Source organism: Pleurodeles waltl, chromosome 1_2 (assembly GCF_031143425.1).
Source record: "Pleurodeles waltl isolate 20211129_DDA chromosome 1_2, aPleWal1.hap1.20221129, whole genome shotgun sequence".
Lineage (NCBI taxonomy): Eukaryota > Metazoa > Chordata > Amphibia > Caudata > Salamandridae > Pleurodeles > Pleurodeles waltl.
Window position 1 is genome coordinate 1,207,031,550 of NC_090437.1, and position 25,898 is coordinate 1,207,057,447.

General features: G+C 45.5%; 1 protein-coding gene across 8 annotated transcripts in view; it reads right to left on the minus strand.

The window, feature by feature from the left end:
- The window catches only part of FGFR3 (fibroblast growth factor receptor 3), a 104,049-nt gene that overhangs the window by 8,730 nt on the left and 69,421 nt on the right, over nucleotides 1–25,898 (minus strand). For 3 of the 8 annotated variants that reach the window (XM_069203939.1, XM_069203907.1, XM_069203898.1), the window contains 7 exons: nucleotides 23,047–23,195; nucleotides 21,803–21,924; nucleotides 20,941–21,051; nucleotides 19,537–19,727; nucleotides 16,188–16,310; nucleotides 13,781–13,851; nucleotides 12,097–12,234 (listed from right to left, as the gene is read on the minus strand). In XM_069203939.1, coding sequence (XP_069060040.1) covers nucleotides 12,097–12,234; nucleotides 13,781–13,851; nucleotides 16,188–16,310; nucleotides 19,537–19,727; nucleotides 20,941–21,051; nucleotides 21,803–21,924; nucleotides 23,047–23,195 — 905 coding nt within the window. The remainder of the gene's footprint in view (nucleotides 1–12,096; nucleotides 12,235–13,780; nucleotides 13,852–16,187; nucleotides 16,311–19,536; nucleotides 19,728–20,940; nucleotides 21,052–21,802; nucleotides 21,925–23,046; nucleotides 23,196–25,898) is intronic. The other 5 variants (XM_069203931.1, XM_069203888.1, XM_069203879.1 and 2 more) reach the window with 2 other exon arrangements.

Sequence of the window (25,898 nt, forward strand, 5' to 3'; positions counted from 1 at the left end):
TTTTGTAGTATTACAAAACTTACTGCAAAATGAAAATGTCACTTACCCAGTGTACATCTGTTCGTGGCATCAGTCGCTGAGATTCACATGGTATGCATGAGCTCGCCATCTGGTGTTGGGTCGGAGTGTTACAAGTTGTTTTTCTTCGAAGAAGTGTTTTCGAGTCACAGGACCGAGTGACTCCTCCTTCTGTGCTCATTGCGCATGGGCGTCGACTCCATCTTCGATTGTTTTCCCCGCAGAGGGTGAGGTAGGAGTTGTACTATAGTAATAGTGCCCGCGCAATGAAAAATGTAAGTATGTACCTATTAAAGGATTAAATAATATATATACAAATGTACAAAATTGAAGGTAACTTCTGAACTGCTACAGGCTTCCGGGGAGGTGGGTGGGTCCATGTGAATCTCAGCGACTGATGCCACGAACAGATGTACACTGGGTAAGTGACATTTTCAGTTCGATGGCATCTGTCGCTGTAGATACACATGGTATGCATAGACTAGTAAGCAGTTAGTTCCCCATAAGCGGTGGTTTAGCCTGTAGGAGTAGAAGTTGTCTGAAATAGAGTTCTTAATACAGCTTGACCTACTGTAGCTTGTTGTGCGGATAGCACATCTATACAGTAGTGTTTGGTGAATGTGTGAGGCGTAGACCAAGTGGCTGCCTTACATATTTCCTGCATTGGGATGTTTCCTAAAAAGGCCATTGAAGCACCTTTTTTCCTTGTTGAATGTGCCCTGGGAGTAATGGGCAGTTGTCTTTTTGCTTTAAGGTAGCAGATTTGGATGCATTTAACTATCCATCTGGCTATACCTTGTTTTGATATTGGGTTACCTACATGAGGTTTTTGGAATGCAATAAATAGCTGTTTCGTTTTTCTGATGTTTTTTGTTCTGTCAATGTAGTACATTAATGCTCTTTTGACATCTAATGTATGTAGTGCTCTTTCAGCCACAGAATCTGGCTGTGGGAAAAAAACTGGTAGTTCTACCGTTTGATTTAGATGGAATGGTGAAATAACTTTTGGTAAAAATTTTGGATTAGGTCGTAGGACGACCTTATTTTTATGTATTTGTATAAAAGGCTCTTGTGTTGTGAACGCTTGAATTTCACTTACTCTTCTTAGAGATGTAATGGCGATGAGAAAGGCAACTTTCCAGGTTAGGAATTGTATTCCGCAAGAGTGCATGGGTTCGAAAGGTGGGCCCATGAGTCTTGTTAGAACCACGTTTAGGTTCCATGAAGGAACAGGTGGTGTTCTTGGTGGTATAATTCTTTTAAGCCCTTCTATGAATGCTTTGATAACTGGTATTTTATACAAGGAAGTTGAATAGGTAGTTTGCAGGTATGCAGATATTGCTGCAAGGTGTATTTTAATAGAAGAGAAGGCTAGCTTTGCTTTTTGTAAATGGAGCAAGTAATTTACTATATGTTTTGGAGTTGCGTCTAGTGGTTGTATCTGATTATGATGGCAGTACCAAACAAATCTTTTCCACTTACTTGCGTAGCAGTGTCTAGTGGATGGCCTTCTGGCCTGCTTTATGACTTCCATACACTCTTGGCTAAGTTGTAAGTGTCCGAATTCTAGGATTTCAGGAGCCAGATTGCTAGATTCAGCGATGCTGGGTCCGGGTGTCTGATCTGTTGGTTGTGTTGCGTTAACAGATCTGGTTTGTTGGGCAGTTTGATGTGTGGTACTACAGACAGATCTAGCAGTGTTGTGTACCAGGGTTGTCTTGCCCAAGTTGGTGCTATTAAAATGAGTTTGAGTTTGTTTTGACTCAATTTGTTTACTAGGCAAGGAAGGAGAGGGAGAGGAGGAAAAGCGTAAGCAAATATCCCTGACCAGTTCATCCATAGGGCATTGCCTTGGGATTGCTTGTGTGGGTATCTGGACGCGAAGTTTTGGCATTTTGCGTTCTCTTTTGTTGCAAATAAGTCTATTTGTGGTGTTCCCCAGAGTGTGAAGTAGGTGTTCAGAATCTGTGGGTGGATTTCCCATTCGTGGACTTGCTGGTGATCTCGAGAGAGATTGTCTGCCAGCTGATTCTGGATCCCCGGAATAAACTGTGCTATTAGACCAATTTGATGGTGGATTGCCCACTTCCATATTTTTTGAGCTAACAAGCTTAACTGCGTTGAATGTGTTCCTCCTTGTTTGTTTAGATAATACATCGTTGTCATGTTGTCTGTTTTGACAAGGATGTATTTGTGGGTTATGATTGGTTGGAAAGCTTTTAGTGCTTGAAAAACTGCTAATAATTCTAGATGATTTATATGCAGTTTTGTTTGATGTATGTTCCATTGTCCTCTTATGTTGTGTTGATTGAGATGTGCTCCCCACCCTGTCATGGAAGCATCTGTTGTTATTACGTACTGTGGCACTGGGTCTTGGAAAGGCCGCCCTATGTTTAAATTTATACTGTTCCACCATAGAAGCGAGAGGTAAGTTTGGCGGTCTAGCAACACCAGATCTAGAAGGTGACCCTGTGCTTGAGACCACTGTGAGGCTAGGCACTGTTGTAAGGGCCTCATGTGCAGTCTTGCGTTTGGGACAATGGCTATGCATGAGGACATCATGCCTAGGAGCTGTAGTATTGTTCTTGCTTGTATTGTTTGGTTTGGAGACATGTGTTGAATGACTCTGTTGAAATTGTGGATCCTTTGTGGAGTTGGCGTTGCTACTCCTTTTGTCGTGTCTATTATGGCTCCTAGATATTGCTGTACTTTGCTTGGCAGAATGTTTGATTTTGCAAAGTTGACGGTGAACCCTAGTTTGTAGAGGGTTTGTATGACTTGATTTGTGTGGTTTGAGCATTGTGTGAGCGAACTGGTTTTGATTAGCCAGTCGTCTAGATACGGGAACACATGTATTTGCTGCCTTCTGATGTGTGCAGCGACTACTGCTAGGCATTTTGTGAATACTCTTGGAGCGGTTGTTAAACCAAAAGGCAATACTTTGAATTGGTAATGTATTCCTTTGAATACAAACCTTAGATATTTCCTGTGTGATTGATGTATTGGTATATGGAAATATGCGTCCTTGAGGTCTAGGGTTGTCATGTAGTTGTGTTTTTTGAGCAATGGTAACACTTCTTGTAGTGTGACCATGTGAAAGTGGTCTGATTTGATGAATGTGTTTACTACTCTGAGGTCTAGAATTGGTCTCAGTGTTTCGTCCTTTTTTGGTATCAAGAAGTACAGTGAATAAACTCCTGTGTTTATTTGTGTGCTTGGTACTAATTCTATTGCATTTTTTTGCAGTAGTGCTTGAACTTCTATCTCTAGAAGCTGTGAATGGTTTTTTGATAAATTTTGTGATTTTGGTGGTATGTCTGGAGGGAATTGCAGGAATTCTATGCAATAACCATGTTGGATAATTGCTAGGACCCATGTGTCTGTAGTTATTTTGTCCCATGCTTCGTAATATTGACGTATCCTCCCCCCCACTGGTGTTGTGTGGGAGGGGTGAGTGACGTGTGAGTCACTGCTTGTTGGTAGTGGTTTTGGGGCTTTGAAATCTTCCTCTATTCCTAGGGAATTGCCCCCCTCTATACTGGCCCCGAAAACCTCCCCTGTACTGTCCCTGGTAGGTGGGCGGTGCGGACTGTGAGGTGCTAGCTTGTGTGGCCTGACCCCGAAACCCTCCTCTTAAAGGTGTTTTGCGGAAGGTGTTATAAGATCCTCTGCTCTGCGGGGAGTAGAGTGCGCCCATGGCCTTGGCAGTGTCAGTGTCCTTCTTGAGCTTTTCTATGGCTGTGTCGACCTCCGGACCGAACAGAAGTTTTTCGTTTACTGGCATGTTAAGCACTGCCTGCTGAATTTCTGGCTTGAATCCAGACGTTCTGAGCCATGCGTGCCTACGGATGGTAACCGACGTATTAATGGTCCTTGTGGCCGTGTCTGCTGCATCCATGGAGGAGCGTATTTGATTGTTGGAAATGTTTTGACCCTCCTCAACAACCTGTTTTGCTCTTTTTTGCAGATCTTTTGGGAGATGTTCAATGAGATGCTGCATCTCATCCCAGTGGGCTCTGTCGTATCGCGCTAGGAGCGCTTGTGAATTTGCGATGCGCCACTGGTTTGCTGCTTGGACAGCAACCCTCTTCCCGGCTGCATCGAACTTCCTGCTTTCTTTATCTGGGGGAGGTGCATCCCCAGAAGTGTGTGAATTTGCCCGTTTTCTGGCAGCCCCTACCACCACAGAATCTGGTGGCAACTGAGAGGTGATGAATACAGGGTCCGTAGGAGGCGCCTTATACTTTTTGTCCACCCTAGGCGTCACTGCCCTACTTTTAACTGGCTCCTTGAAAATGTCCTTTGCATGGCGTAGCATGCCTGGGAGCATCGGCAGGCTTTGGTAGGAGCTGTGGGTTGAAGAGAGGGTGTTAAATAAAAAATCATCCTCTACTTGTTCTGAGTGTAGTTCCACATTATGGAATAGTGCTGCTCTAGCCACCACTTGTGAGTAGGCTGTGCTGTCTTCCGGTGGTGATGGCCTAGTTGGGTACGTGTCTGGGCTGTTATCAGACACTGGTGCGTCGTACAAGTCCCACGCATCCTGATCTTGGTCATCGTGGCTCATGGCGGTGTGAGCTGGCGAATGTGACGGGGTGTAAGTTGGCGAAGCCGGAGTTACAGGTGGAGGCGAGGGAGGAGGTGTTACCTTTTGTGCTGTTTGTTGCTGAGGAGTAAACTGAAGCGTTCTCTTTCGTTTGACAGGTGGAAGGGTACTGATCTTCCCAGTCCCCTGCTGAATAAAGATACGCTTTTGCATGTGATCCACGTCAGTGGATTGCAGTTCTTGTTCAAATCTATGTTTCTTCATTTGTGAAGACATAGAATGCTCTTCAGTATAGGAGCCTGAAACAGGGTCTGATGTTGCTTTTTTCGGCTCCGAAAACCCTGTTGATTGTTTTTTCGGCTCCGAGGTAACCTTCCTCTTTTTCTGTGCCGAAAATTCTTGGCCTCTATGGTCTTCGGCGCCACTGTCTCGGCGTCGATCCGTGTCGACACCGAACTCTCGGTGTCGATGCTTCTGTTTAGCACTCTCTCGGTCCCGAGGAGGCTGCGTGCCGGTGTCTCGACCGAAGTCGGACGATCTCGACACTGAATGGGCCTTTTTCGGTGCCGATTGTTGGTCACCGAGAATTTGGGTGGAGCCATGGCCGGTTGGCAGTGGCGTCCCCTGGGCCTTCTTTCGTTTTTTAAGTTCTGATCTCGACGTCTTACTCACAGTTTTTGTAGAGTCTAGCTCGTCGGAGTCTGAATCCTGGATGGAAAAGGATTCCTCCTGTTCCTCTTCTGTCTCGAACTGTCGACGCTCCTTTGGCGTGGACGCCATCTGCAGTCTCCTCGCACGACGGTCGCGCAGAGTTTTTCGGGACCGGAACGCCCGACAGGCCTCACAGGATTCTTCGCTGTGCTCGGGTGACAGGCACAGGTTACAGACCGAGTGTAGGTCCGTATAAGGATATTTGTTGTGGCATTCGGGGCAGAATCGAAACGGGGTCCGTTCCATCGGCGTTGTTCTCCACGCGGTCGGGCCGACTAGGCCCCGACGGGGTGCCGAAATCTACCCCGAAGGGCACCGAAGCGCTTCGATGTTCAACGCGTCGTCGTATGTGTCTATCTCGAACCGGATCGCAACGATACCGTCGAAAATCTTCCGTTTTCAGCTATCTTTCCGTTCCGAAACCCGGAGCGACAGGAACACGTCCGAACCCGATGGCGGAAAGAAAACAATCGAAGATGGAGTCGACGCCCATGCGCAATGAGCACAGAAGGAGGAGTCACTCGGTCCTGTGACTCGAAAACACTTCTTCGAAGAAAAACAACTTGTAACACTCCGACCCAACACCAGATGGCGAGCTCATGCATACCATGTGTATCTACAGCGACAGATGCCATCGAACTGCCATTTACAAAATAAGGAGCAGCGTTTACATCTCCGCCTCTCCTACACCTACAGATCTGCACCCTAACTAGGGAGTTGCCTCACTTGTAGATATACGTTTTAGTAGTATATGTAGGAGGGACACGCGGGAGTGGCTAGAAAATGGAGAATACTTATTGGTCAATGGGAAGAGTTAAGGTAGGGGAAAGGAGGGGCTTAGGGAGGCTCAGTCCTCCCACAAAACACAGGACACACCTCGCTCTTCATAAACTGTACTTCTGTACTTACTATAGCCAAAGAGGGACCCAGAGCAGAAGTAAAATACTCAGGCTCACAGCCCCTGGTATTGCAACCCCTGCACACAGAAATTAATGGCAGTAGGGTCTTAATATGAAACACCATAAGAAAGAATGTTAAAGTAAATGAGCTAAAGTAGTTGAAATATAACAATTATATAGATATATTTTTTAACAAATTAACACTAAAAGTACATACTTTAATGTAATCAGAAAATATTTGAATAACCCTTTTTCCATTTAAAAATTAATGTAACAGTAGAATAAAATATAATTAAATTACCTTTAAATTACTTAGTTTATATACATTCAAAAAATGTTATGACCATCAATGTAAATTAATTTGATGTTTATTCTAAATATAGAACTAAATAAAACACTAGCACTATTAACATATTTTTAACTAAATATTTAATTAATGTAAATATAATAAATTACAATTCTTCTCACTTTTAAACAAAAAACTTAAAGTAAAACCTAAAGTAAAAAAAACATCTATTATGATTTAGTAATTAAGTGATGTATACTTTGTTAAAAAGTAATTTATGTATATTTTATTTAAATGTACTGTCATTCATTTTTAACTGCAAAAAAGTTATTAAATGTTTTATATATTAACTTTGCACTATTTTTGTAAATTACTCTTAACATTAAATAATATCTTTTAAATATTTCATTTATTTCAACCTAGTTTCCTATGGGGTTTTAGTTTAAGTTTCTACCTCCATTAATTTATATGACTAGGTTTTGCACTACCCAGGGGTTTTGCCCATGTGTGCTGCTAGACTGAGTTTCTTTTTTAAGTAACTTATACTTGTATCCATACCCTTTTGACAGTGGGGACGTGTCCATCTACACTTGAGCAACTTTACGCTGGCATTTTGTAAATAGTCAAAAGTAGTGAAGTTACTCAAAGGTATAAGAGTAAATGTACACCTAGGAATTACTCACAGGTGTACTTACCTTTGCGAATAGTACCAATTGGATTTTAATGAATTGACTTTATTGACCGTACTGTACGTAATCTTTTTGTACAGAGCCAAAGTGCTTTTCACCAGGCGAAATCGAGTCATTTTCTACCACACTGCTGCTCTCCCTCTCTTTCTGAATTTTGTTTGGTTCAACAGGCAGGAGACAGGAAGGCTTAGGATGGGTTGCTTCGTGTAATCCAACACATTCCAACATTAGACGGAACAGTGAACCAAAAAGGCACTCCTTTGAAGTTTCTTTGCTCTCTGTTACATTGGGGGGAGACAAACATTTGAGAGAGAGAGGTGAATGAGGAGATAATATGAAGGACTCAGCACTGCTGAAAGAAGATGGCAGGTCCTGAAGCCCCTACAACAATATGATTTTGTGTGTTATGAGACTATCAAGGCCCTCCAGTGTGGGTTCACTGGAGACAGAGGATTCTCAAGTCCTACAACACTGCAGGCTGGTGTGTTTAACGAAGGCCAGGGGTACATCAGGTTCTGTGGGTTGTGCATCTGGTGGTTTCTGCAGCACTAGAGAACTCTGGGTCATATGTTTTAGTAGATTCTCTCGAATTGCAATAATGCTGGTTTTTGGCTTCAGCAGATTCAGCCACCATGGAGCACTGCAGGTACAAGTGTGATGTCAGGTTGTTGGCCCTTGCAGCACAACAACATCATGGGTGTAAGTGCAATCTCGGGTGTTGCAGCACTGACGGTTCAGGAGATCACATTTTTCTTAAACCCGGCAGGTTTATGTCACAGCATATTCTGAAGCCGGCACTACTACAGGTCCTGCGGATAGCAGATTCTCAAGACGTAGCACGGTAGGTCCACATGAAGACAGGTTCTGAAGTCCTGCAGGACAGCAGGTCCAGGTGAAAGCAGTTTATGAAGCCAGGTAGTCCCACGGGTTCTTGCAACAGCACATTCTGAAGCCTTCAGACTCGTGTGAAGGTGGACTCTGCCCGGCATCACTGCAGTTTACGTAATGGTTCATACTGAAGCCCTACAACACGACAGGCTCATGAGACCTCAGAGTCTAAATTCCAGCAGGTTCAGGTGATGGCAGATTCAAATGCATGTAGGTTCATACAACAGAACGGGAATCCCTGCGGCACAGCAGGTTCATATAATAACAGAACAGGAATCCCTACGGCACTGCAGGTTCATATAACAGCACAGGAATCCCTGCGGCACTGCAGGTTCATATAATAACAGAACGGGAATCCCTGCGGCACTGCAGGTTCATATAACAGCACAGGAATCCCTGCGGCACTGCAGGTTCATATAATAACAGAACGGGAATCCCTGCGGCACTGCAGGTTCATATAACAGAACGGGAATCCCTGCGGCACTGCAGGTTCATATAATAACAGAACGGGAATCCCTGCGGCACTGCAGGTTCATATAACAGAACGGGAATCCCTGCGGCACTGCAGGTTCATATAATAACAGAATGGGAATCCCTGCGGCACTGCAGGTTCATATAACAGAACGGGAATCCCTGCGGCACTGCAGGTTCATATAACAGAACGGGAATCCCTGCGGCACTGCAGGTTCATATAACAGAACGGGAATCCCTGCGGCACTGCAGGTTCATATAATAACAGAATGGGAATCCCTGCGGCACTGTAGGTTCATATAACAGAACGGGAATCCCTGCGGCACTGCAGGTTCATATAACAGAACGGGAATCCCTGCGGCACTGCAGGTTCATATAATAACAGAACGGGAATCCCTGCGGCACTGCAGGTTCATATAATAACAGAATGGGAATCCCTGCGGCACTGCAGGTTCATATAATAACAGAACAGGAACCCGTGCGGCACTGCAGGTTCATATAACAGAACGGGAATCCCTGTGGCACTGCAGGTTCATATAATAACAGAACGGGAATCCCTGCGGCACTGCAGGTTCATATAACAGCACAGGAATTCCTGTGGCACTGCAGGTTCATATAATAACAGAATGGGAATCCCTGCGGCACTGCAGGTTCATATAACAGAACGGGAATCCCTGCGGCACTGCAGGTTCATATAACAGAACGGGAATCCCTGCGGCACTGCAGGTTCATATAATAACAGAATGGGAATCCCTGCGGCACTGTAGGTTCATATAACCGAAAGGGAATCCCTGCGGCACTGCAGGTTCATATAACAGAACGGGAATCCCTGCGGCACTGCAGGTTCATATAACAGAACGGGAATCCCTGCGGCACTGCAGGTTCATATAATAACAGAATGGGAATCCCTGCGGCACTGCAGGTTCATATAATAACAGAACAGGAACCCGTGCGGCACTGCAGGTTCATATAACAGAACGGGAATCCCTGTGGCACTGCAGGTTCATATAACAGAACGGGAATCCCTGTGGCACTGCAGGTTCATATAACAACAGAACGGGAATCCCTGTGGCACTGCAGGTTCATATAACCACAGAACGGGAATCCCTGTGGCACTGCAGGTTCATATAACAACAGAACGGGAACCCGTGCGGCACTGCAGGTTCATATAACAGAACGGGAATCTCTGCGGCACTGCAGGTTCATATAACAGAACGGGAATCCCTGCGGCACTGCAGGTTCGTATAACAACAGAACGGGAATCCCTGCGGCACTGCAGGTTCATATAACAGAACGGGAATCCCTGCGGCACTGCAGGTTCGTATAACAGAACGGGAATCCCTGCGGCACTGCAGGTACATATAACACAGGAATCCCTGCGGCACTGCAGGTACATACAACAGAACGGAAATCCCTGTGGCACTGCAGGTACATATAACACAGGAATCCCTGCAGCACTGCAGGTTCATATAACAGAACGGGAATCTCTGCGGCACTGTAGGTTGATATAACAGAACGGGAATCCCTGCGGCACTGTAGGTTCATATAACAGAACGGGAATCTCTGCGGCACTGCAGGTTCATATAACAGAACGGGAATCCCTGCGGCACTGCAGGTTCATATAACAGAACAGGAATCTCTGCGGCACTGTAGGTTCATATAACAGAACGGGAATCTCTGCGGCACTGTAGGTTGATATAACAGAACGGGAATCCCTGCGGCACTGCAGGTTCATATAATAACAGAATGGGAATCCCTGCGGCACTGTAGGTTCATATAACAGAACGGGAAACCCTGCGGCACTGCAGGTTCATATAACAGAACGGGAATCCCTGCGGCACTGCAGGTTCATACAACAGAACGGGAATCCCTGTGGCACTGCAGGTTCATACAACAGAACGGGAATCCCTGCGGCACTGCAGGTTCATATAACAACAGAACGGGAATCCGTGCGGCACTGCAGGTTCATATAACAGAAAGGGAATCCCTGCGGCACTGCAGGTTCATATAACAGAACGTGAATCCCTGCGGCACTGCAGGTTCATATAACAGAACGGGAATCCCTGCGGCACTGCAGGTTCATATAACAGAACGGGAATCCCTGCGGCACTGTAGGTTCATATAATAACAGAACGGGAATCCCTGCGGCACTGCAGGTTCATATAATAACAGAACGGGAATCCCTGCGGCATGGCAGGTTCATGTAACAACAGAACGGGAATCCCTGCGGCACTGTAGGTTCATGTAACAACAGAACGGGAATCCCTTCGGCACTGCAGGTTCATATAATAACAGAACGGGAATCCCTGCGGCACTGCAGGTTCATATAACAGAACGGGAATCCCTGCGGCACTGTAGGTTCATATAACAGAACGGGAATCCCTGCGGCACTGTAGGTTCATATAACAGAACGGGAATCCCTGCGGCACTGCAGGTTCATATAACAGAACGGGAATCCCTGCGGCACTGTAGGTTCATATAACAGAACGGGAATCCCTGTGGCACTGCAGGTTCATGTAACAACAGAACGGGAATCCCTGCGGCACTGGAGGTTCATATAACAGAACGGGAATCCCTGCGGCACTGGAGGTTCATATAACAGAACGGGAATCCCTGCGGCACTGTAGGTTCATGTAACAACAGAACGGGAATCCCTGCGGCACTGCAGGTTCATATAATAACAGAACGGGAATCCCTGCGGCACTGCAGGTTCATATAACAGAACGGGAATCCCTGCGGCACTGTAGGTTCATATAACAGAACGGGAATCCCTGCGGCACTGCAGGTTCATATAACAGAACGGGAATCCCTGCGGCACTGCAGGTACATATAACACAGGAATCCCTGCGGCACTGCAGGTTCATGTAGAAACAGATACTAAAGCCCAGCCGCGCTGCTGCAGGTTCATATGACAACTGATCCTGAAGCCTGGTGATGCTTCAGGTGACTGCAGATCCTGAAGGCCGGGGCTTTAAGTGGGCCGGATCTTGCCAGTGCTCAGTACCAGCAGTTCTAAAACGCAGGTGCTGAGACAGGTCCCCATCGGGCTTTCTTAAAAAAAACAACAACAAAAAAATCTTAAATTGGCACAGAACCACCCTGCGCTGCCTTTGATACAACTTCAGAGACACATTCTAGTTTTTTCACAGTCTTATTTCAGAACTGAAGCATTTTTAACATTTTATACAAAGAAACAATGGTTGTTATGCAGCTAACAACGATTGACAAAGCCAATAGTTCTGCCTTGTTGTAGGTGTAATGCTAGTTGTTGCAATATATATCTGGATGCGATGACAGGATGAAGCAGCAGAATACCAGTCGGGGGGCACACTATGGTAAGCACAGATTTTTTTAGCTTACGTGTTTTTAAGCCAGGCACTTCATTAAATCATCCACGACCCTCTGAGAGACACCCCAGTGTTTTCATCCCACTTAAAGCCCTGACTACAGCCAAGCCAGATATGCCCTTTCTCACAATATCCCTGTAGGAAGCAAACACCCGAATGATGGGGTCGTGTTTTTCTCTTGCAAGGAAAGAATTGAAAAAAGGGCAGGACATCTGTCAAAGAAAAGCAGAAACCCACTCACAGCTCATGCGTGCAGTTCGCTGGTTTGTCCATTCGATGGCCTTCCTTTAACAGCTTGAAGAGTTCTTCCACTGGGATTCCAGGGTACGGCGAGCCCCCCAGCGTGAAGATCTCCCACAGAAGCACTCCAAACGACCAGCTGGAAATCAAAGAAAGACTGTTAGGGCTCCTGAAGCTCATTCTCCGGTCGCACATCCCAGTCGTGTGCAAGCGGCCAGGCAGAACTAACACAGCCATCATCGGCAGGACTAGTTGCCCAGACAGTTTCTAGTAAGTACTTGGATCCCTCCCCCACCCAGTACGCCCCCGGCCCGCTGCCAGAGCAGCAAAGAAACCCCGGCTAGAGAGATGAACATTGAAATGAGTATTTCAATCAGATAGATGCATCTCCTCTACTACTTTCCTCCCCTCACATACTCGTTGTTACTATTAAACCATGTGTATACTGCACAGAAAAAAATCTATTTATGGACAGTTTCAGCTGAGAGACAGTTAAGGACTAGAGAACTAAGGTCGAGATTTACTGCTGGTGTGTACCTGAGTAAAGCAACACAGATCACGCATTCGATATGCTGCGCTGTAAAAGTTGCATTTCTATGAGTGCAAACCCCTCAGGACTGCTTTGCTTCAAGGGAGTGGATCAGTGCAAAAACTCATGGGTGGTGCTGCGAAGATGTAATTCATTGCGCTGGTAGACACACGTGCCTCCTTAGATGGTACATCTAGAGGGGGTGATTCTGTGGGCATAGGAAGTCCACTTCATGGAGGTTGCAGGAAAGACTGATTGATGCTACGCACGCCTTAGGGAGACATGGATAGCATCTTGCTGTAGTATAGGCAGACAATTGATTTTGGGAACCAGCACCCTCTGGTACACAGAGTATCCTTCAAAATGGGCAATCTTGTGGAGTTTTGTCAATCCTTTTAAGAGATGAACCTGGGATAATGGGTGCCACCACTTGTGATGAGTATTCATTGGCAGCATTTGTTGTGGGAACTCCTTGTGATAGAGATCCTGAAGGAGAGGTGGTAATGTCTAATGGGTGATCGTGGAGAATGGCATCTTTTGTCAGTGGCAATCACCACAAGTAGTGGCCAGTTAGTTAATGGACAGTACTGGGAAAAAGTGATCACTCCTTGAAACTGAGTAAACTCGGAACCCTGCCCTCCCACTTTATGGGCTAACTGAGGAAGAATGGACATCACTTGACACAGAGCCAATATATCCTAAACCACAGCTCTTTTCAGAAATGTACCCTTGCTTTCTGGCCGGCGCTTGCGTTTACAGAACTGGCTGCTGCTAGTTACCCAACCATGGCACTGCGCAAGCATTCACTTGTGAGTAATGACAAACTGGCCTGGCTTAAGGCCCCAGGTACGACTAGACGATGCCCATCTTAAGACCCGTGGATCCGTCACTTCCACACTTCAACTGCAAACATAACTTTCTTGATTCTACGTAGCAGGACACATGTACAGAATATTTCAGCAAACTTGTTCACATGAAAATCTAACAAATGATCTGTTAGCCATTCCCTTTTTTGCCCATTTGTAGTCTGATGCGGTCTTCAATTCGCGTTCACAAAAGCATAACTTTGTTGCAGCAATGATTTTGCTGAACACGACAGTGTGTTTTGCTAATCAGAGTTGGACGTGTGTTTTCTGGGTGAAGGGGTTATGCTTACACGTCGCTTTGGTGAGTGTAGACCCGGTCGAACAAAGCCTCCGGAGCCATCCACTTCACGGGCAGTCGGCCCTGTAATGAGAGACAAAGGGGACCGTCCCGTCAGCACATTCACTCAGCCGCAAAGGCACCAGATCAATCCTACACTTAATCCAGTCTGCAATGTGTCCCTGGTACCCCCGCTTCCGACCCTGGGTCTGCGTGCACGGCAGGATTGGGGCCGCACAGGCGGGGACGGGCTTAAAACTCAGACAATATCCACAAACACAGCGCTCCTGCTCCCCAGATCCTCACCCCTTAGGACAGCAGACTAGTGGCTTTACAAAAACATCAAAACGATGAACAGAACCTCATCAATGCATTTCCTTATCAAAACGTAAAAACGCTGCATCGACTGAAAAGATGAACTCGCAGTACAAAGTTCCATCTGGATGGCCCAAGCTTGTCAGATCTTTAGAAAGCACACACCAAATAGCAGATCACTCGCACGATTCATTTGGTAGGTATTAGATACACAAATACATTCTTATGGGACACATTAACAAAAGGGACTGCATTTCCAGTTCTGTCGCCGTCCAGTCTCCCCTCCTTCCATCATGCAGAAAAAAAAAGATTCTGTGATTAAATAATCCTATCCCGTCCCCACCAATAAAGCGTTTCACTCCAGATACTATGGAGAAATGTGCGGCCACTGGCGTTTTCTGCAGCTATATATTGAGGCCCAAGACGGGAGACAACCAGAAGTAACCCCTTCCTTTCCTGAACCCATCTCTGGCAATGCTTCCGAGCTGTCAATCGCTGCTTTCCCTGGCCAATGAATGTTCATGTCCCCCCAGGTGTCTAGCCCTGCTACCCATGGCTGATCTGCAGCCATACATCCCAGGTGTCTAGCCCCACTGCCCAGGGCTGATCTGCAGCCATACATCCGCAGCCATACATCCCAGGTGTCTAGCCCCACTGCCCAGGGCTGATCTGTTGCTCTGCCTCCCAGGTGCCTAGCCCGCTGCCCATGGCTGATCTGCAGCCATACATCCCAGCTGTCTAGCCCCACTGCCCATGGCTGATCTGCAGCCATACATCCCAGGTGTCTAGCCCCACTGCCCATGGCTGATCTGCAGCCATACATCCGCAGCCATACATCCCAGGTGTCTAGCCCCACTGCCCAGGGCTGATCTGCAGCCATACATCCCAGGTGTCTAGCCCTGCTACCCATGGCAGATCTGTTGCTCTGTCTCCCAGGTGCCTAGCCCGCTGCCCATGGCTGATCTGCAGCCATACATCCCAGGTGCCTAGCCCGCTGCCCATGGCTGATCTGCAGCCATACATCCCAGCTGTCTAGCCCCACTGCCCATGGCTGATCTGCAGCCATACATCCCAGGTGTCTAGCCCCACTGCCCAGGACTGATCTGCAGCCATACATCCCAGGTGTCTAGCCCCACTGCCCAGGGCTGATCTGCAGCCATACATCCCAGGTGCCTAGCACGCTGCCCATGGCTGATCTGCAGCCATACATCCCAGCTGTCTAGCCCCACTGCCCATGGCTGATCTGCAGCCATACATCCCAGGTGTCTAGCCCCACTGCCCATGACTGATCTGCAGCCATACATCCCAGGTGTCTAGCCCCACTGCCCAGGGCTGATCTGCAGCCATACATCCCAGGTGTCTAGCCCTGCTACCCATGGCAGATCTGTTGCTCTGCCTCCCAGGTGTCTAGCCCGCTGCCCATGGTTAATCAGCGGCCATACATCCCAGGTGCCTAGCACGCTGCCCATGGCTGATCTGCAGCCATACATCCCAGCTGTCTAGCCCCACTGCCCATGGCTGATCTGCAGCCATACATCCCAGGTATCTAACCCTGCTACCCATTACAGATCTGTTGCTGTGCCTCCCACATGTCTGGCTCCGCTGCCCATGGCTGATCTGTGGCCATACATCCTAGGTGGGTCTAGCCCTGCTACCCATGGCATATCTGCTGCTCCGCCTCCCAGGTGTCTAGCCCCGCTGCCCATGGCTAATCTACGGCCATACATCTCAGGTGTCTAACCCCGCGGCACATGGCTGATCAGTGGCCATACATCCCAGGTGTCTAGCCCTGCTAACCATTGGCAGATCTGTTGCTCTGCCTCCCTGGTGTCTAGCCCGCAGCCCATGACAGGTCTGCTGCTCTGCCTCCCAGTTTGTCTAGCCCCGCAGCCCATGGCTGACCTGCGGCTATACATCCCAGGTGTCTAGCCCCACTGCCCAAGGCTGATCTGCAGCCATGCATTCCACGTGTCTAGCCCCGGTGCTGATCTGCAGCCATACGCCCCAGGTGTCTAGCCCCACGGCCCATGGCTGATCTGCGGTCATACGTCCCAGGCATGAGCCTTGGTTTCAGTCTCATCAGCAGTAATGCTGGCAAAACTCACATTTGTAGTTTTCTTGTAGTAGTCGATGTTGTGCACATCTCTCGCCAGGCCAAAATCAGCAATCTTCATAACGTTGTCATCCGTCACCAGCACGTTCCGGGCTGCCAGATCTCGGTGTATGCACTGCAAGTGATAAGCTAACTGGTGAGCCTCAAACGCAGCGCAGCATTATTAAAAAAAGGAAGCAAATGCAGCTCCAGAATACTGTGGTGTACTGGCAGTAGCAGCACACACTCAGTTATCCGTGCAGCTTGGAAAACCTAAAGCTTAGCAGTATGAGGGCCTGCCAGCAAAGGTGTGTGAATCACAGGTTAAAATACCTGCACAACAGAATCAACTTCTCAACAGGGGAGCTTGATGATTACTCATGACTCAAGAAAACAATACATGATATGAAAGCGCTTGGAGGTCTTTCAATTTTAGCTCGAACACGGTTACTAGCCTTTTTGCAAATCTTATGACTTAAGAAGTAACGCCGACACTCTCCGTGCATAATCTGTTTTATTCTCTACAAATCTTCATAATGCAGGGCAGTTCCTAATTGACAAGCACAGTATTTTCAATGTAAGATGGCCCTGTCCCACTATCCCCTACACCTAGTCTAGGGTTCTGCTCTAGCTGCCCCGTTTGTTGCTCTCAGATAAGGTGATCTGCTAGTGTGCCTCTCATTACCTCCATCATGGGGTCTTCATCCTTATTCATGGTGAGGTGCTAAGGGTATCCGCCTTACCACTGAGATCGAGAGGGTTTGGGACCATTGCAACCATGTCTGGGTTATCCACTGTATTCTGTTTTATGCACTTGCACAGCTCCCATGAACCAATCCGAGGACACCAACTTCATTTTTAGCCTTCGATACCAACTTTTTTCCCATTTACAGAACGTTGTAAACTTTTCAGTTTTACATCTTGGTTCTTTATTTATATACACTTTCTTAACCTGTTCATATTATTTCATTTTCTAAGCAGTTGTGGGCCCCCCGAGTAGGTGTTGCGAACCCCCAAAGGTCCCTGGACCAAAGCTCAAGGACCCCTGATCTAAATAACTGGATACATAAGTTTGCTGCTTGTTTTACAACAGAGAGAAATGGAGGAATTTGACCTTAATCCAATCTAAGCAACTATTACAGTGCCTTTCCCTAGAGCTGGAGGAATGTGGGAATGTTACTTTTTATGGTGAATGTGGAATTATTTCCACGTATTAGGATGTATGGGATCTTGAGTACACATTATTAAACCAGTGTATGAGCAACAGATGACATATTCTATTTTCAGCAAATACAGAAAGCACTGATGGCTGTCAGGGTCCAAGTACTGCATTATATTATGGTACTTTTTTCATTATCAGAGGATGAGAGGAAAAAACATAAGAAAACTATATAAACATATTTATAGTCTGTTTGGTTCATATTATGAAATCATTGATTCCACTCTGAGGGATTTGTGGCCAGAGCATTCAATACGCTTTATTCACACACAACACAATCCATTAAAAAAAACACAACAAACACACAGCAAAAATCCGCAATAGCAACTACGGCTCAAACGGATCGAGTGAGCCTCCCGGCTTTCCGTAACAGGCAGACATGATATAACGACCCTCAAACTGGCGGGTGTCAGCACCAGCGTTTTAAGGTTCAATCACAGCAGCTGCACCTGATCTTGGGGGCATTCACCCAAGACCGACAAAGAGATGGACCCAGATGCTTTATTCACAAAACCTATGATCCCAAAGTGTTTATTTGCATGTTTTTTTTTTTTTTAAATGTATTTTTAGATCTCACCTACAGAACGCTCTAGCGCTCTGTTGGCATCAGACCTACTGGATCTAATTTACTTGGAGAGGGCTTTTGGGTATCCCTTGCTCATGATTCCACGGATTGCCTATCTCAGCTCCCTGCTCCTTATAGAAGGGCTTTCTCCCTGTTTTGCACATACAAGGTACACTAAACCTCACCATTTAGACAGGATGAGTGTTTCCATTCTATTTCTGACGCAGGACCTAGCACTGCAATGCATGAGAGACTATATACTTTCTCGTCGTCAGTCTGTTCATGTTCTCCCTGCTCCCATCTTTATTTGACATACTCAAATAATTGCCTCCAGTGCTCCACATGCTGCTAACAGAGCTGAAAGTGACCCTCTCTAAAAGGGATTTAAACCATTTCGAGATGGGTCCCTTTGTGTGGGCATGCACACACAGGTTTGTTTCTTCTTCATCTGGGAATGCTTCTGATAAAAAACATTATAAGAAGCAAACCATGCCTCCTCACTTATGCACATTCACTGTGGCCAACTTGGACTGGTTTTACTTTACACAATGGCCAAACGAAAACAAACATTGGCAAAGACAAAATGTCTGCACCCAGTGTCATAATCAAGACCCACTGGAACTTGCACAAATTGTTGAATCCTGGAAGAGCTTCACTTAGTGTTGTGGTTCACTTATAAGCACATCCATCTACTTTTATTTGGCGCCCTATTTTCAATAAATACATAGACCCAATGTTACCACATCTAAGAACACTGGTTTTGCTACAGTAGCTAACAAGCACAAAGCATCATCCAGTCCATGATGTATGTTAAAGCTCATCACCTTCATTCATAAAGGTATATATGGAACAGCACAGGAACAGTCACCAATGAGTCCTATGCCATGAGTGACTTTCAGCCACCCTAGTTTTCCCTACTAACAGTCCTGAGGGCCTTGTTACAAGTCCTGTGCTAATCCTTGTTGTTCCAATACCACAAGATCTAAGCCACAACATAATGACAAGATTTGCTGAAAATCAGCAGGTCTGGGAGACTGACATGTCTGGGTAAAACTCCATCGCACCATCCTCTATTTCAGAAAAACCGACCAGGCGTGTAGTAGTCCATGCGCACAAACCTCTTGCTAGCTCCAGTGCGGTATGAGTGCTATATAGTTCAACATAACATATGATGTACACAAGACAGTAAAAAAAAAAAAAATCAACAAATACAAATCCTAAATTCTCACATGTTCTAATTAGGTTGTTTTCTTTACATACAGCTTACAGGTCGCTAACTACTTTATTTGTACATAAAATACAAAGACAAGGACACTTTAAAAATATTTTCAAATTAAAATAGCCCAAACTATAAGAATCACGCCTGGTCACATATGCACTGCTGTTCAAACACGGATTCAACTTTTTTCAGTAACCTTTTCCATGTACATTTAGGGCTAACCATGGTCACATTTTTTTTTTTTTTTTTTTTTTTTTTTAATGACTCAAACCACACTTGGCCCTCAAGAAGTACTGTGTTACCATTGATTACATAGGTAAACTGCCCACAGCTGAGAGCAACACATGTTACATACTCACCTTCTGAGAGGCCAGGTACTCCATGCCGCGGGCCACCTGGTAGGCACAGGATACCAAGTCCTTGAAGGTCAACTGCTCTTCGGGAAGTTTGCAGGTGTCGAAGGAGTAATCCATGCCAGGAGGGCGCCGGGCCCTCAGGTACTCCCGCAAGTTTCCTTTGGATGCATATTCCACCAGCACGTAGAGTGGGCCTACAGAAGGACACGCAACCAGAGCACCGGGTTAGGGACGCTGGATCATGCGGAGAGGTCAGTGTGAGCGACAGTACAACGCATGCTCAGGGAGGTTCATGCGGACCTTCCTGCAGCGCAGAGTACGGCCACCTAGATACTTACATTGCATTATACTAATGGGATTGCTTTACACACCTCACATGATTAACATAGAGGTAATATTATTGGTGCCAAAATTAAATAAAATTAACAGGGTGAGAAGGATTACTGTTTGTATGTATAAAAAAAAAATCCATCGCTATCCTATGATATAACTTAGAGCCCTTTCATCATACACATTTTATCAAAATGCTTTTGGTAAAGCCATTTCCGGAGAAAACGGTGGAATGGGACTGGAAAGGTTTGCTCGAGGAAATTGTGGGCTTCAAGTCATTGAGTATCTATAGACTAATCGTGGTACAGAATTTACTGAGGTACAGGAAGGACCAGACGTACCAGGGAGTTTTCCGGATCTGTACACAACGCAGAGGAAAACTCAAAACAAGATTAGGAAACACGCAAGACCGTAGGCAAGACACACTAGATTCGGAATGGGGTTGGTGTCTCAGCTGGACTGTGGAATGGGTCGTAGGGACTCAATGGTTAAGGAGATGGGTTCTGGCCGGGAGAGGACTCTCTGAATGAAAGAACCTGGACTGTGGGCAGAGAGGAAAGAAATTTGACTGGGCAGGCATATAGGCACAAGTGGAAAAAACTCGGAGCCAAGAAGTGGGCAAAGATAAGTCGGACAGTTCTGTGGGTGGTGCAGGAGTTACTCTGAATGTGGCCTGGAGTTGGGCAGGAACAGGGATGTTGATGGGTGAATGACGAGAGAATGAACTGATACGTGAACCATCATTCTGCTCTTGGTGGCCACAGACTACAAAAGGTAAAGGGGTTACACCCATGAAACATCTGCCATTTACTTATTGCTACATACACTTGGATTGTGAAATGGCTTTGACAAAATGAAGTATTAGGTTCAATTATGGGGGACCAACATCTAAGTGGGCTTTTCAATTTTAAAGGACTTTTGTGAACTGATTTTTCTATTATGGGAATTGTTCTTTAATTCGCAGGCGTGTAGGGTGAAATTAGCAGTGTTTTTGAACATTTACCATTTAATTACTTGTCTTTCAAGTTTATATTTAAATTCAAATAATTTAAAATAAAATTTCCATCTAATAAGTACCATCCTGCGTGCAGGCTCCCAGGAGATTAATGATGTTTTTGTGCTTCCCAATCATTTTCATCATTTCCATTTCAGAGACTAGATCCGACAGGTCTTTATCAGTGGCATCATCTGCAAGCCGAACAAGGATAAACGCATTAGAGAGGAGAAAGTGGACAATATGTCAGGGCGCATATAGCTGCAGATGGTGTACTGTTTTGTTACAGAAGTTGCAATTGTCTCTAGAATATGTATTCATATATAGCATACATATATTTATCATTTACATTATTTTTATGTATTTATACGTGGATAGCAGTGTTACCCACCATCTTCAAAAGGTTACTTATATCACAAACTGTGTAACAACAATAACTGCTTGCTAATCTGATTCAAGCAGGTGAATCTATGAAAGATCCAGTACTGGAGAAGAAAATTAGTTACTTACCTATAACTGCAGTTCTCCAGTATTGGTATCTTTCATAGTTTCACATGCAACCCACCATCCTCCCCACTGGGGGCCCCCGTATGTCTTCTCAGTAGATATATATATATATCACTTGCACTAGAAAATCTAAGCTACTGGAGCTTCTGTGATGAAGGTTCTAAAGCATGCTGTCACCTGATTGACGTGACTTTGGGTTTTTTCTAATGATGTGACTAAGTTGTGAAAGTGAATGCACTTTTACACTGCCTTATATGTAAAATATGCTGTTTGATTGTACCAGGGGACTCCCACTTCGACTACTGGGAATAATTCAAGCATGTGAATCAATGAAAGACCCAATACTGGAGAAACTTTAAATCCCCCAAGGTAGACTGCCCCACTGACTGACCCTTCCAATATTTCATTATAGCCAGTTACCAGGAGGTAGCAACCCACCTTTCAACATCTTAACGGCAACCGTGGTGGCCTTGTTTGGCTTATCCTTTTCAATGCCAACTGCATCCGCCATCACCACCTGGCCAAAGCATCCTTCCCCAAGAGGTTTGCCCAAAGTCAAGCTGAAGAATACACAAAAGAGGACAATAAACATTTTGGGCGAAAAGCATGTAGAACAGGTATTACATTGTAGTCTGATAGTAAGATTTAGTTAATATCAATGCAGCATGTGATTTTTGTTTTCAACATTAGCTCACTCTCTTGCATATCCAACAACAATGCAATGCTCCACTAAGGCCAATTTTCAAGAAGCACATTTTACACTAAAAATGAGAGTGGACAACCAGCGTAATTAAGAGTTGTAAGGGTTGTGCTGTATGCTGCACATAATACTATGATGGCCTAATGGAAAGAATGTAGCATGATTAAGTGAGTTCCCGAGAGACACTAAGAAATATACTAAAGAGTGACAGACTGATTACGGTTGGTAAGGTTTCAAGTATTACTGGGTTATTAGCCACCTGCTGTCACCATGAGTGCCACCCACAAGCTACAGACACCCGTCACGGAACTGTGCCTCACCCGTTCACTCAGAGGTTAATAAAATATGGATCCCTCTTATTTCCTGAACCAATACTGAACACTACATAATAGTACAGCACTATGATTATAGTTAGGCCTGCCAGTACCAGATTTAAACTGACTGCCAAGCCGAGGTGTATCAAACCCACTGAGAGGCACACCTTTGTTTAGAGAGGTGAACCCTGGCTGATGGATAGTCTGGAGGGAAAGGGAATGAGGGCACAGCAGCTGTAACACTGCAATTTTACTTCCCCTAGCGACTCTTCCATTAGTTTGGAGGTACATGCCAGAGGTCCTGATTTAGGCTGCCCTCCTTGATCGGTCATACACACTGGGACTACTACTGGGCTGTAGAATTCACCTGCAAGTGAGCCTTCTTATAGGGTCCTTTGGCTGGCATACTCAGGGAGGATCTGGTGGAAGATTGTGTGAAGTGATCAAACTCCTAGTAGCAAGTAGATGAGGCATTATAGCAACACAGTCCACAAAGACTGTTAAAACTATATGCATGAACTTTATTTGGTTAAAGGTTAGACCAAGACATTTTCAAGAATCAGTCTAAATGCACAAGAAAATTTCTCAACCACATTCCCGTCCATAAAAGCGCGTAGAATAAACAGAACGATTTACAATTCTACCCAAGAAAAAGATGAATAACTGACCGTGAACGAGACAATTCCCACTTCGGATCAGCGGGTAGCTCCAGCTCGGACACGTTGGCCAGCATCGGACCATCGCTGGAGGACAGGCGGGTGATTCGCACCAGAGGGGTGTTGGAATTCATTGAAGAGTTGGACTCCAGTGACACCTGCTTGAATTGAGCAAACACAAACTGTTATTGCCTACTATTTGAAAGTAAGGTACATAATAAAATAAGCACTCAGTCAATAGGTTTGACGTCGGCTGCCAGTCTTTTGGCTTTGTCAACATTTACTTTGTCTGGGTTTTTTTTTTTTTTTTAAACAACATTCTAGGGTTAGAAATTGTTGGGCCCTCATCAAAATAAAAACAAATTGGTTAAAAGCAAAATTATTTTTTGTCTCAAAAAGCACAAAGAGTTGACCCTGGTTTTGAAGGGAACGAATTTCTGTGCAGTTGTGTTCCTTTTGAAAGAAAAGAATGCCAACACTTACAGTGAAATTAGCCAATAGCTGAAGTGGGCCTGTGTTTCAGTGAGTGGAAGAAAAATGGTAATGACAAAGACCAAAAACAGAAAAAGGCCTTATCATTAAGTACATTATGTGAAAGAAAACCACCCAGGAAACGTTATGCACAAAAGCTATTTTACATGTCTAGGGCTACATTCTGTAAGCATGTCACGGGGGAAACAGTGTAGGAACCAGAATCAAAGGGGGCCTGGAGGCAAATGAGAAACATCTGAAGGACTATGAACTACTCATTTACTTGTTGTGTCTCCCATCCTGAAAGCATCTCACAGATGTGCTACTCCGAAGCTGTTGTTGTGCTGGGACATGAATTAAGTGGGCCTAGCAGCAACAGGAAACAGATTTAAGGGAAGGTTAAGTCTCATGGACATTTCACTCTCAGAGGAGTGCACCTCAGGCATGGATGTTCATGGTTAGATTGAAGGAATGAGACAATATAAAGAGACTATCTACGCTGAGGGTGGTGAATGGAGGAGAGGGGCTTTAAAGAGTAGTATGTGTCCCGACACAAATTTCTACCCAATACATGTTGAAAATATTACATATCTCCTTGGTCTTAAAAAAAAAAAAAAAAAAAAAAAAAAAAAAGGCATAATTCTGTTTGTTTTAACATTCAGAGAATCAACATTAAAATAAATGCCAGCTTGGGGTTGTGCATTAGTCTTTGCTAACAAGGATGTGTCTTGCTGAGACAATTCTGAGTTCTATTGATGAATACAAGTAAACAACGTAGAAAGAGGTTATTTTCTCAAATAATTATGCATCTAGCTAACATGCAAACGTTCACGCCAATGGAGGAGGATGCATAAATTGCCTGCGTAGACAACTGTGCCCTGGTATGGTCTCACTGCACATATTTAACCGCTGTTGCTAGCGTTTAATTATTTTATAGTCATTCAGCAGCTCTGTAAATGTACGGGGCCCTCACTTATCGAGAGGGCCCTGCATATGGTGGTGCCCCAGGCATGGAGCTGGAGGTGGGCCAAGGGGGGCTTCATGCCCCCGATCCCCCTCAGTGAAGTCTCTGAGGATTGCCGGTGTGTGGGGCGGGATAATGACGACACCTCTCACCCCCTTTAAAAGGGGTTAGTGGTAACCGAACGGGACTCTTGCTCCAGTGCTGCGCTGAAGGAAGTGCGCTCCATTGGCACTTGGACGTCAGAAAACACCCACCCACCTCCCCTCATGGCAACTCTTGGTCGTACTATCTCGCTTTCGGCTAGCACCTATCTTCTCTGCTCTGTTCTGTTCTCAATTGGGATGTTCATTATGTTGTTTCAATATGTATTAACGTGTTCTCTCCTTACAGCATGGATGGATTTGTTGTGAAAGATTCTTTGTCGTATTTTATGTTATGGTTGGCAGGGTGAGATCATGACTGGGGACAATTAGGTGCCTTTTCCTAACCTCAGCAGGACAGCAAGGTAATTGGACCCTCCAAGGGGTGCTGGCTGGGAAGTGAGGATGACATCCAGGGGGCATCTGGTCACTAGGGCCAACCACCCACATACAACTGGTATTTTCTGGGAGGGGATGGAATTATCCCACATGGAGATCCTACCCTTGGGCCTTATAGCAGGGGGGAGGGTCAGGGACCAGATGACTTAGAAGTCAATCATGATCTTGTCCACAGTCACTGATATTTGGACACGCAGGAACTGATTTAGTGAGTGAGAGGAAATCGGATGTATTAGCAGACTCTGTTAAGGCTAGGCATCTGAAAAGTGTAAATACTATATAAATATTATTGGGGGTGGGGGGTTGAGAGGGGTTACTGCGCAGAAGTTTTGTTGATTGAATTTTGATTATGTTTCTTCAAAATAAAGTACGCCCGGGAGCACACAACCCCCAAACCCAAAGAATTGTTGTCCCCCAAGGTGAAGTAATGCCATGATGGGTGTGAATTGGGGTGTGGGGGTCCAGGCGACAGGCCTCAGTGATATCAGGCCATATGGCTTCAACGCCAAGTGAGACGCTGGTTGCAAGACTTTGTTAGAGCTACCTAAAAGTTTGAGCTGCCAAAAAACACAAAACTGTAAGACAAATTGTTTTTGAAAAAATAAGGTACGTACATGACCCTTAAGTGAACTGCGAAAAATGTGCAAAAATAAATATATTTTGAGATGGACTGACTAGACATCAACTCAGCAGCAGCTATTTCTCAAGAGTTCCACATAATCATGGCACATGGAACGAGCTGTACATCTTTATGGGCAACATGCACTTTTCTTGTTTCAATGGTGGCACGATGAATCTTTGACTAATGAGAATGTCTGACTCCAAAGCCAAGTCAAGAGACTTCCTCCTGCAAAGACCGAGGAACAATCATATAAGTCTTTTGCCATGTT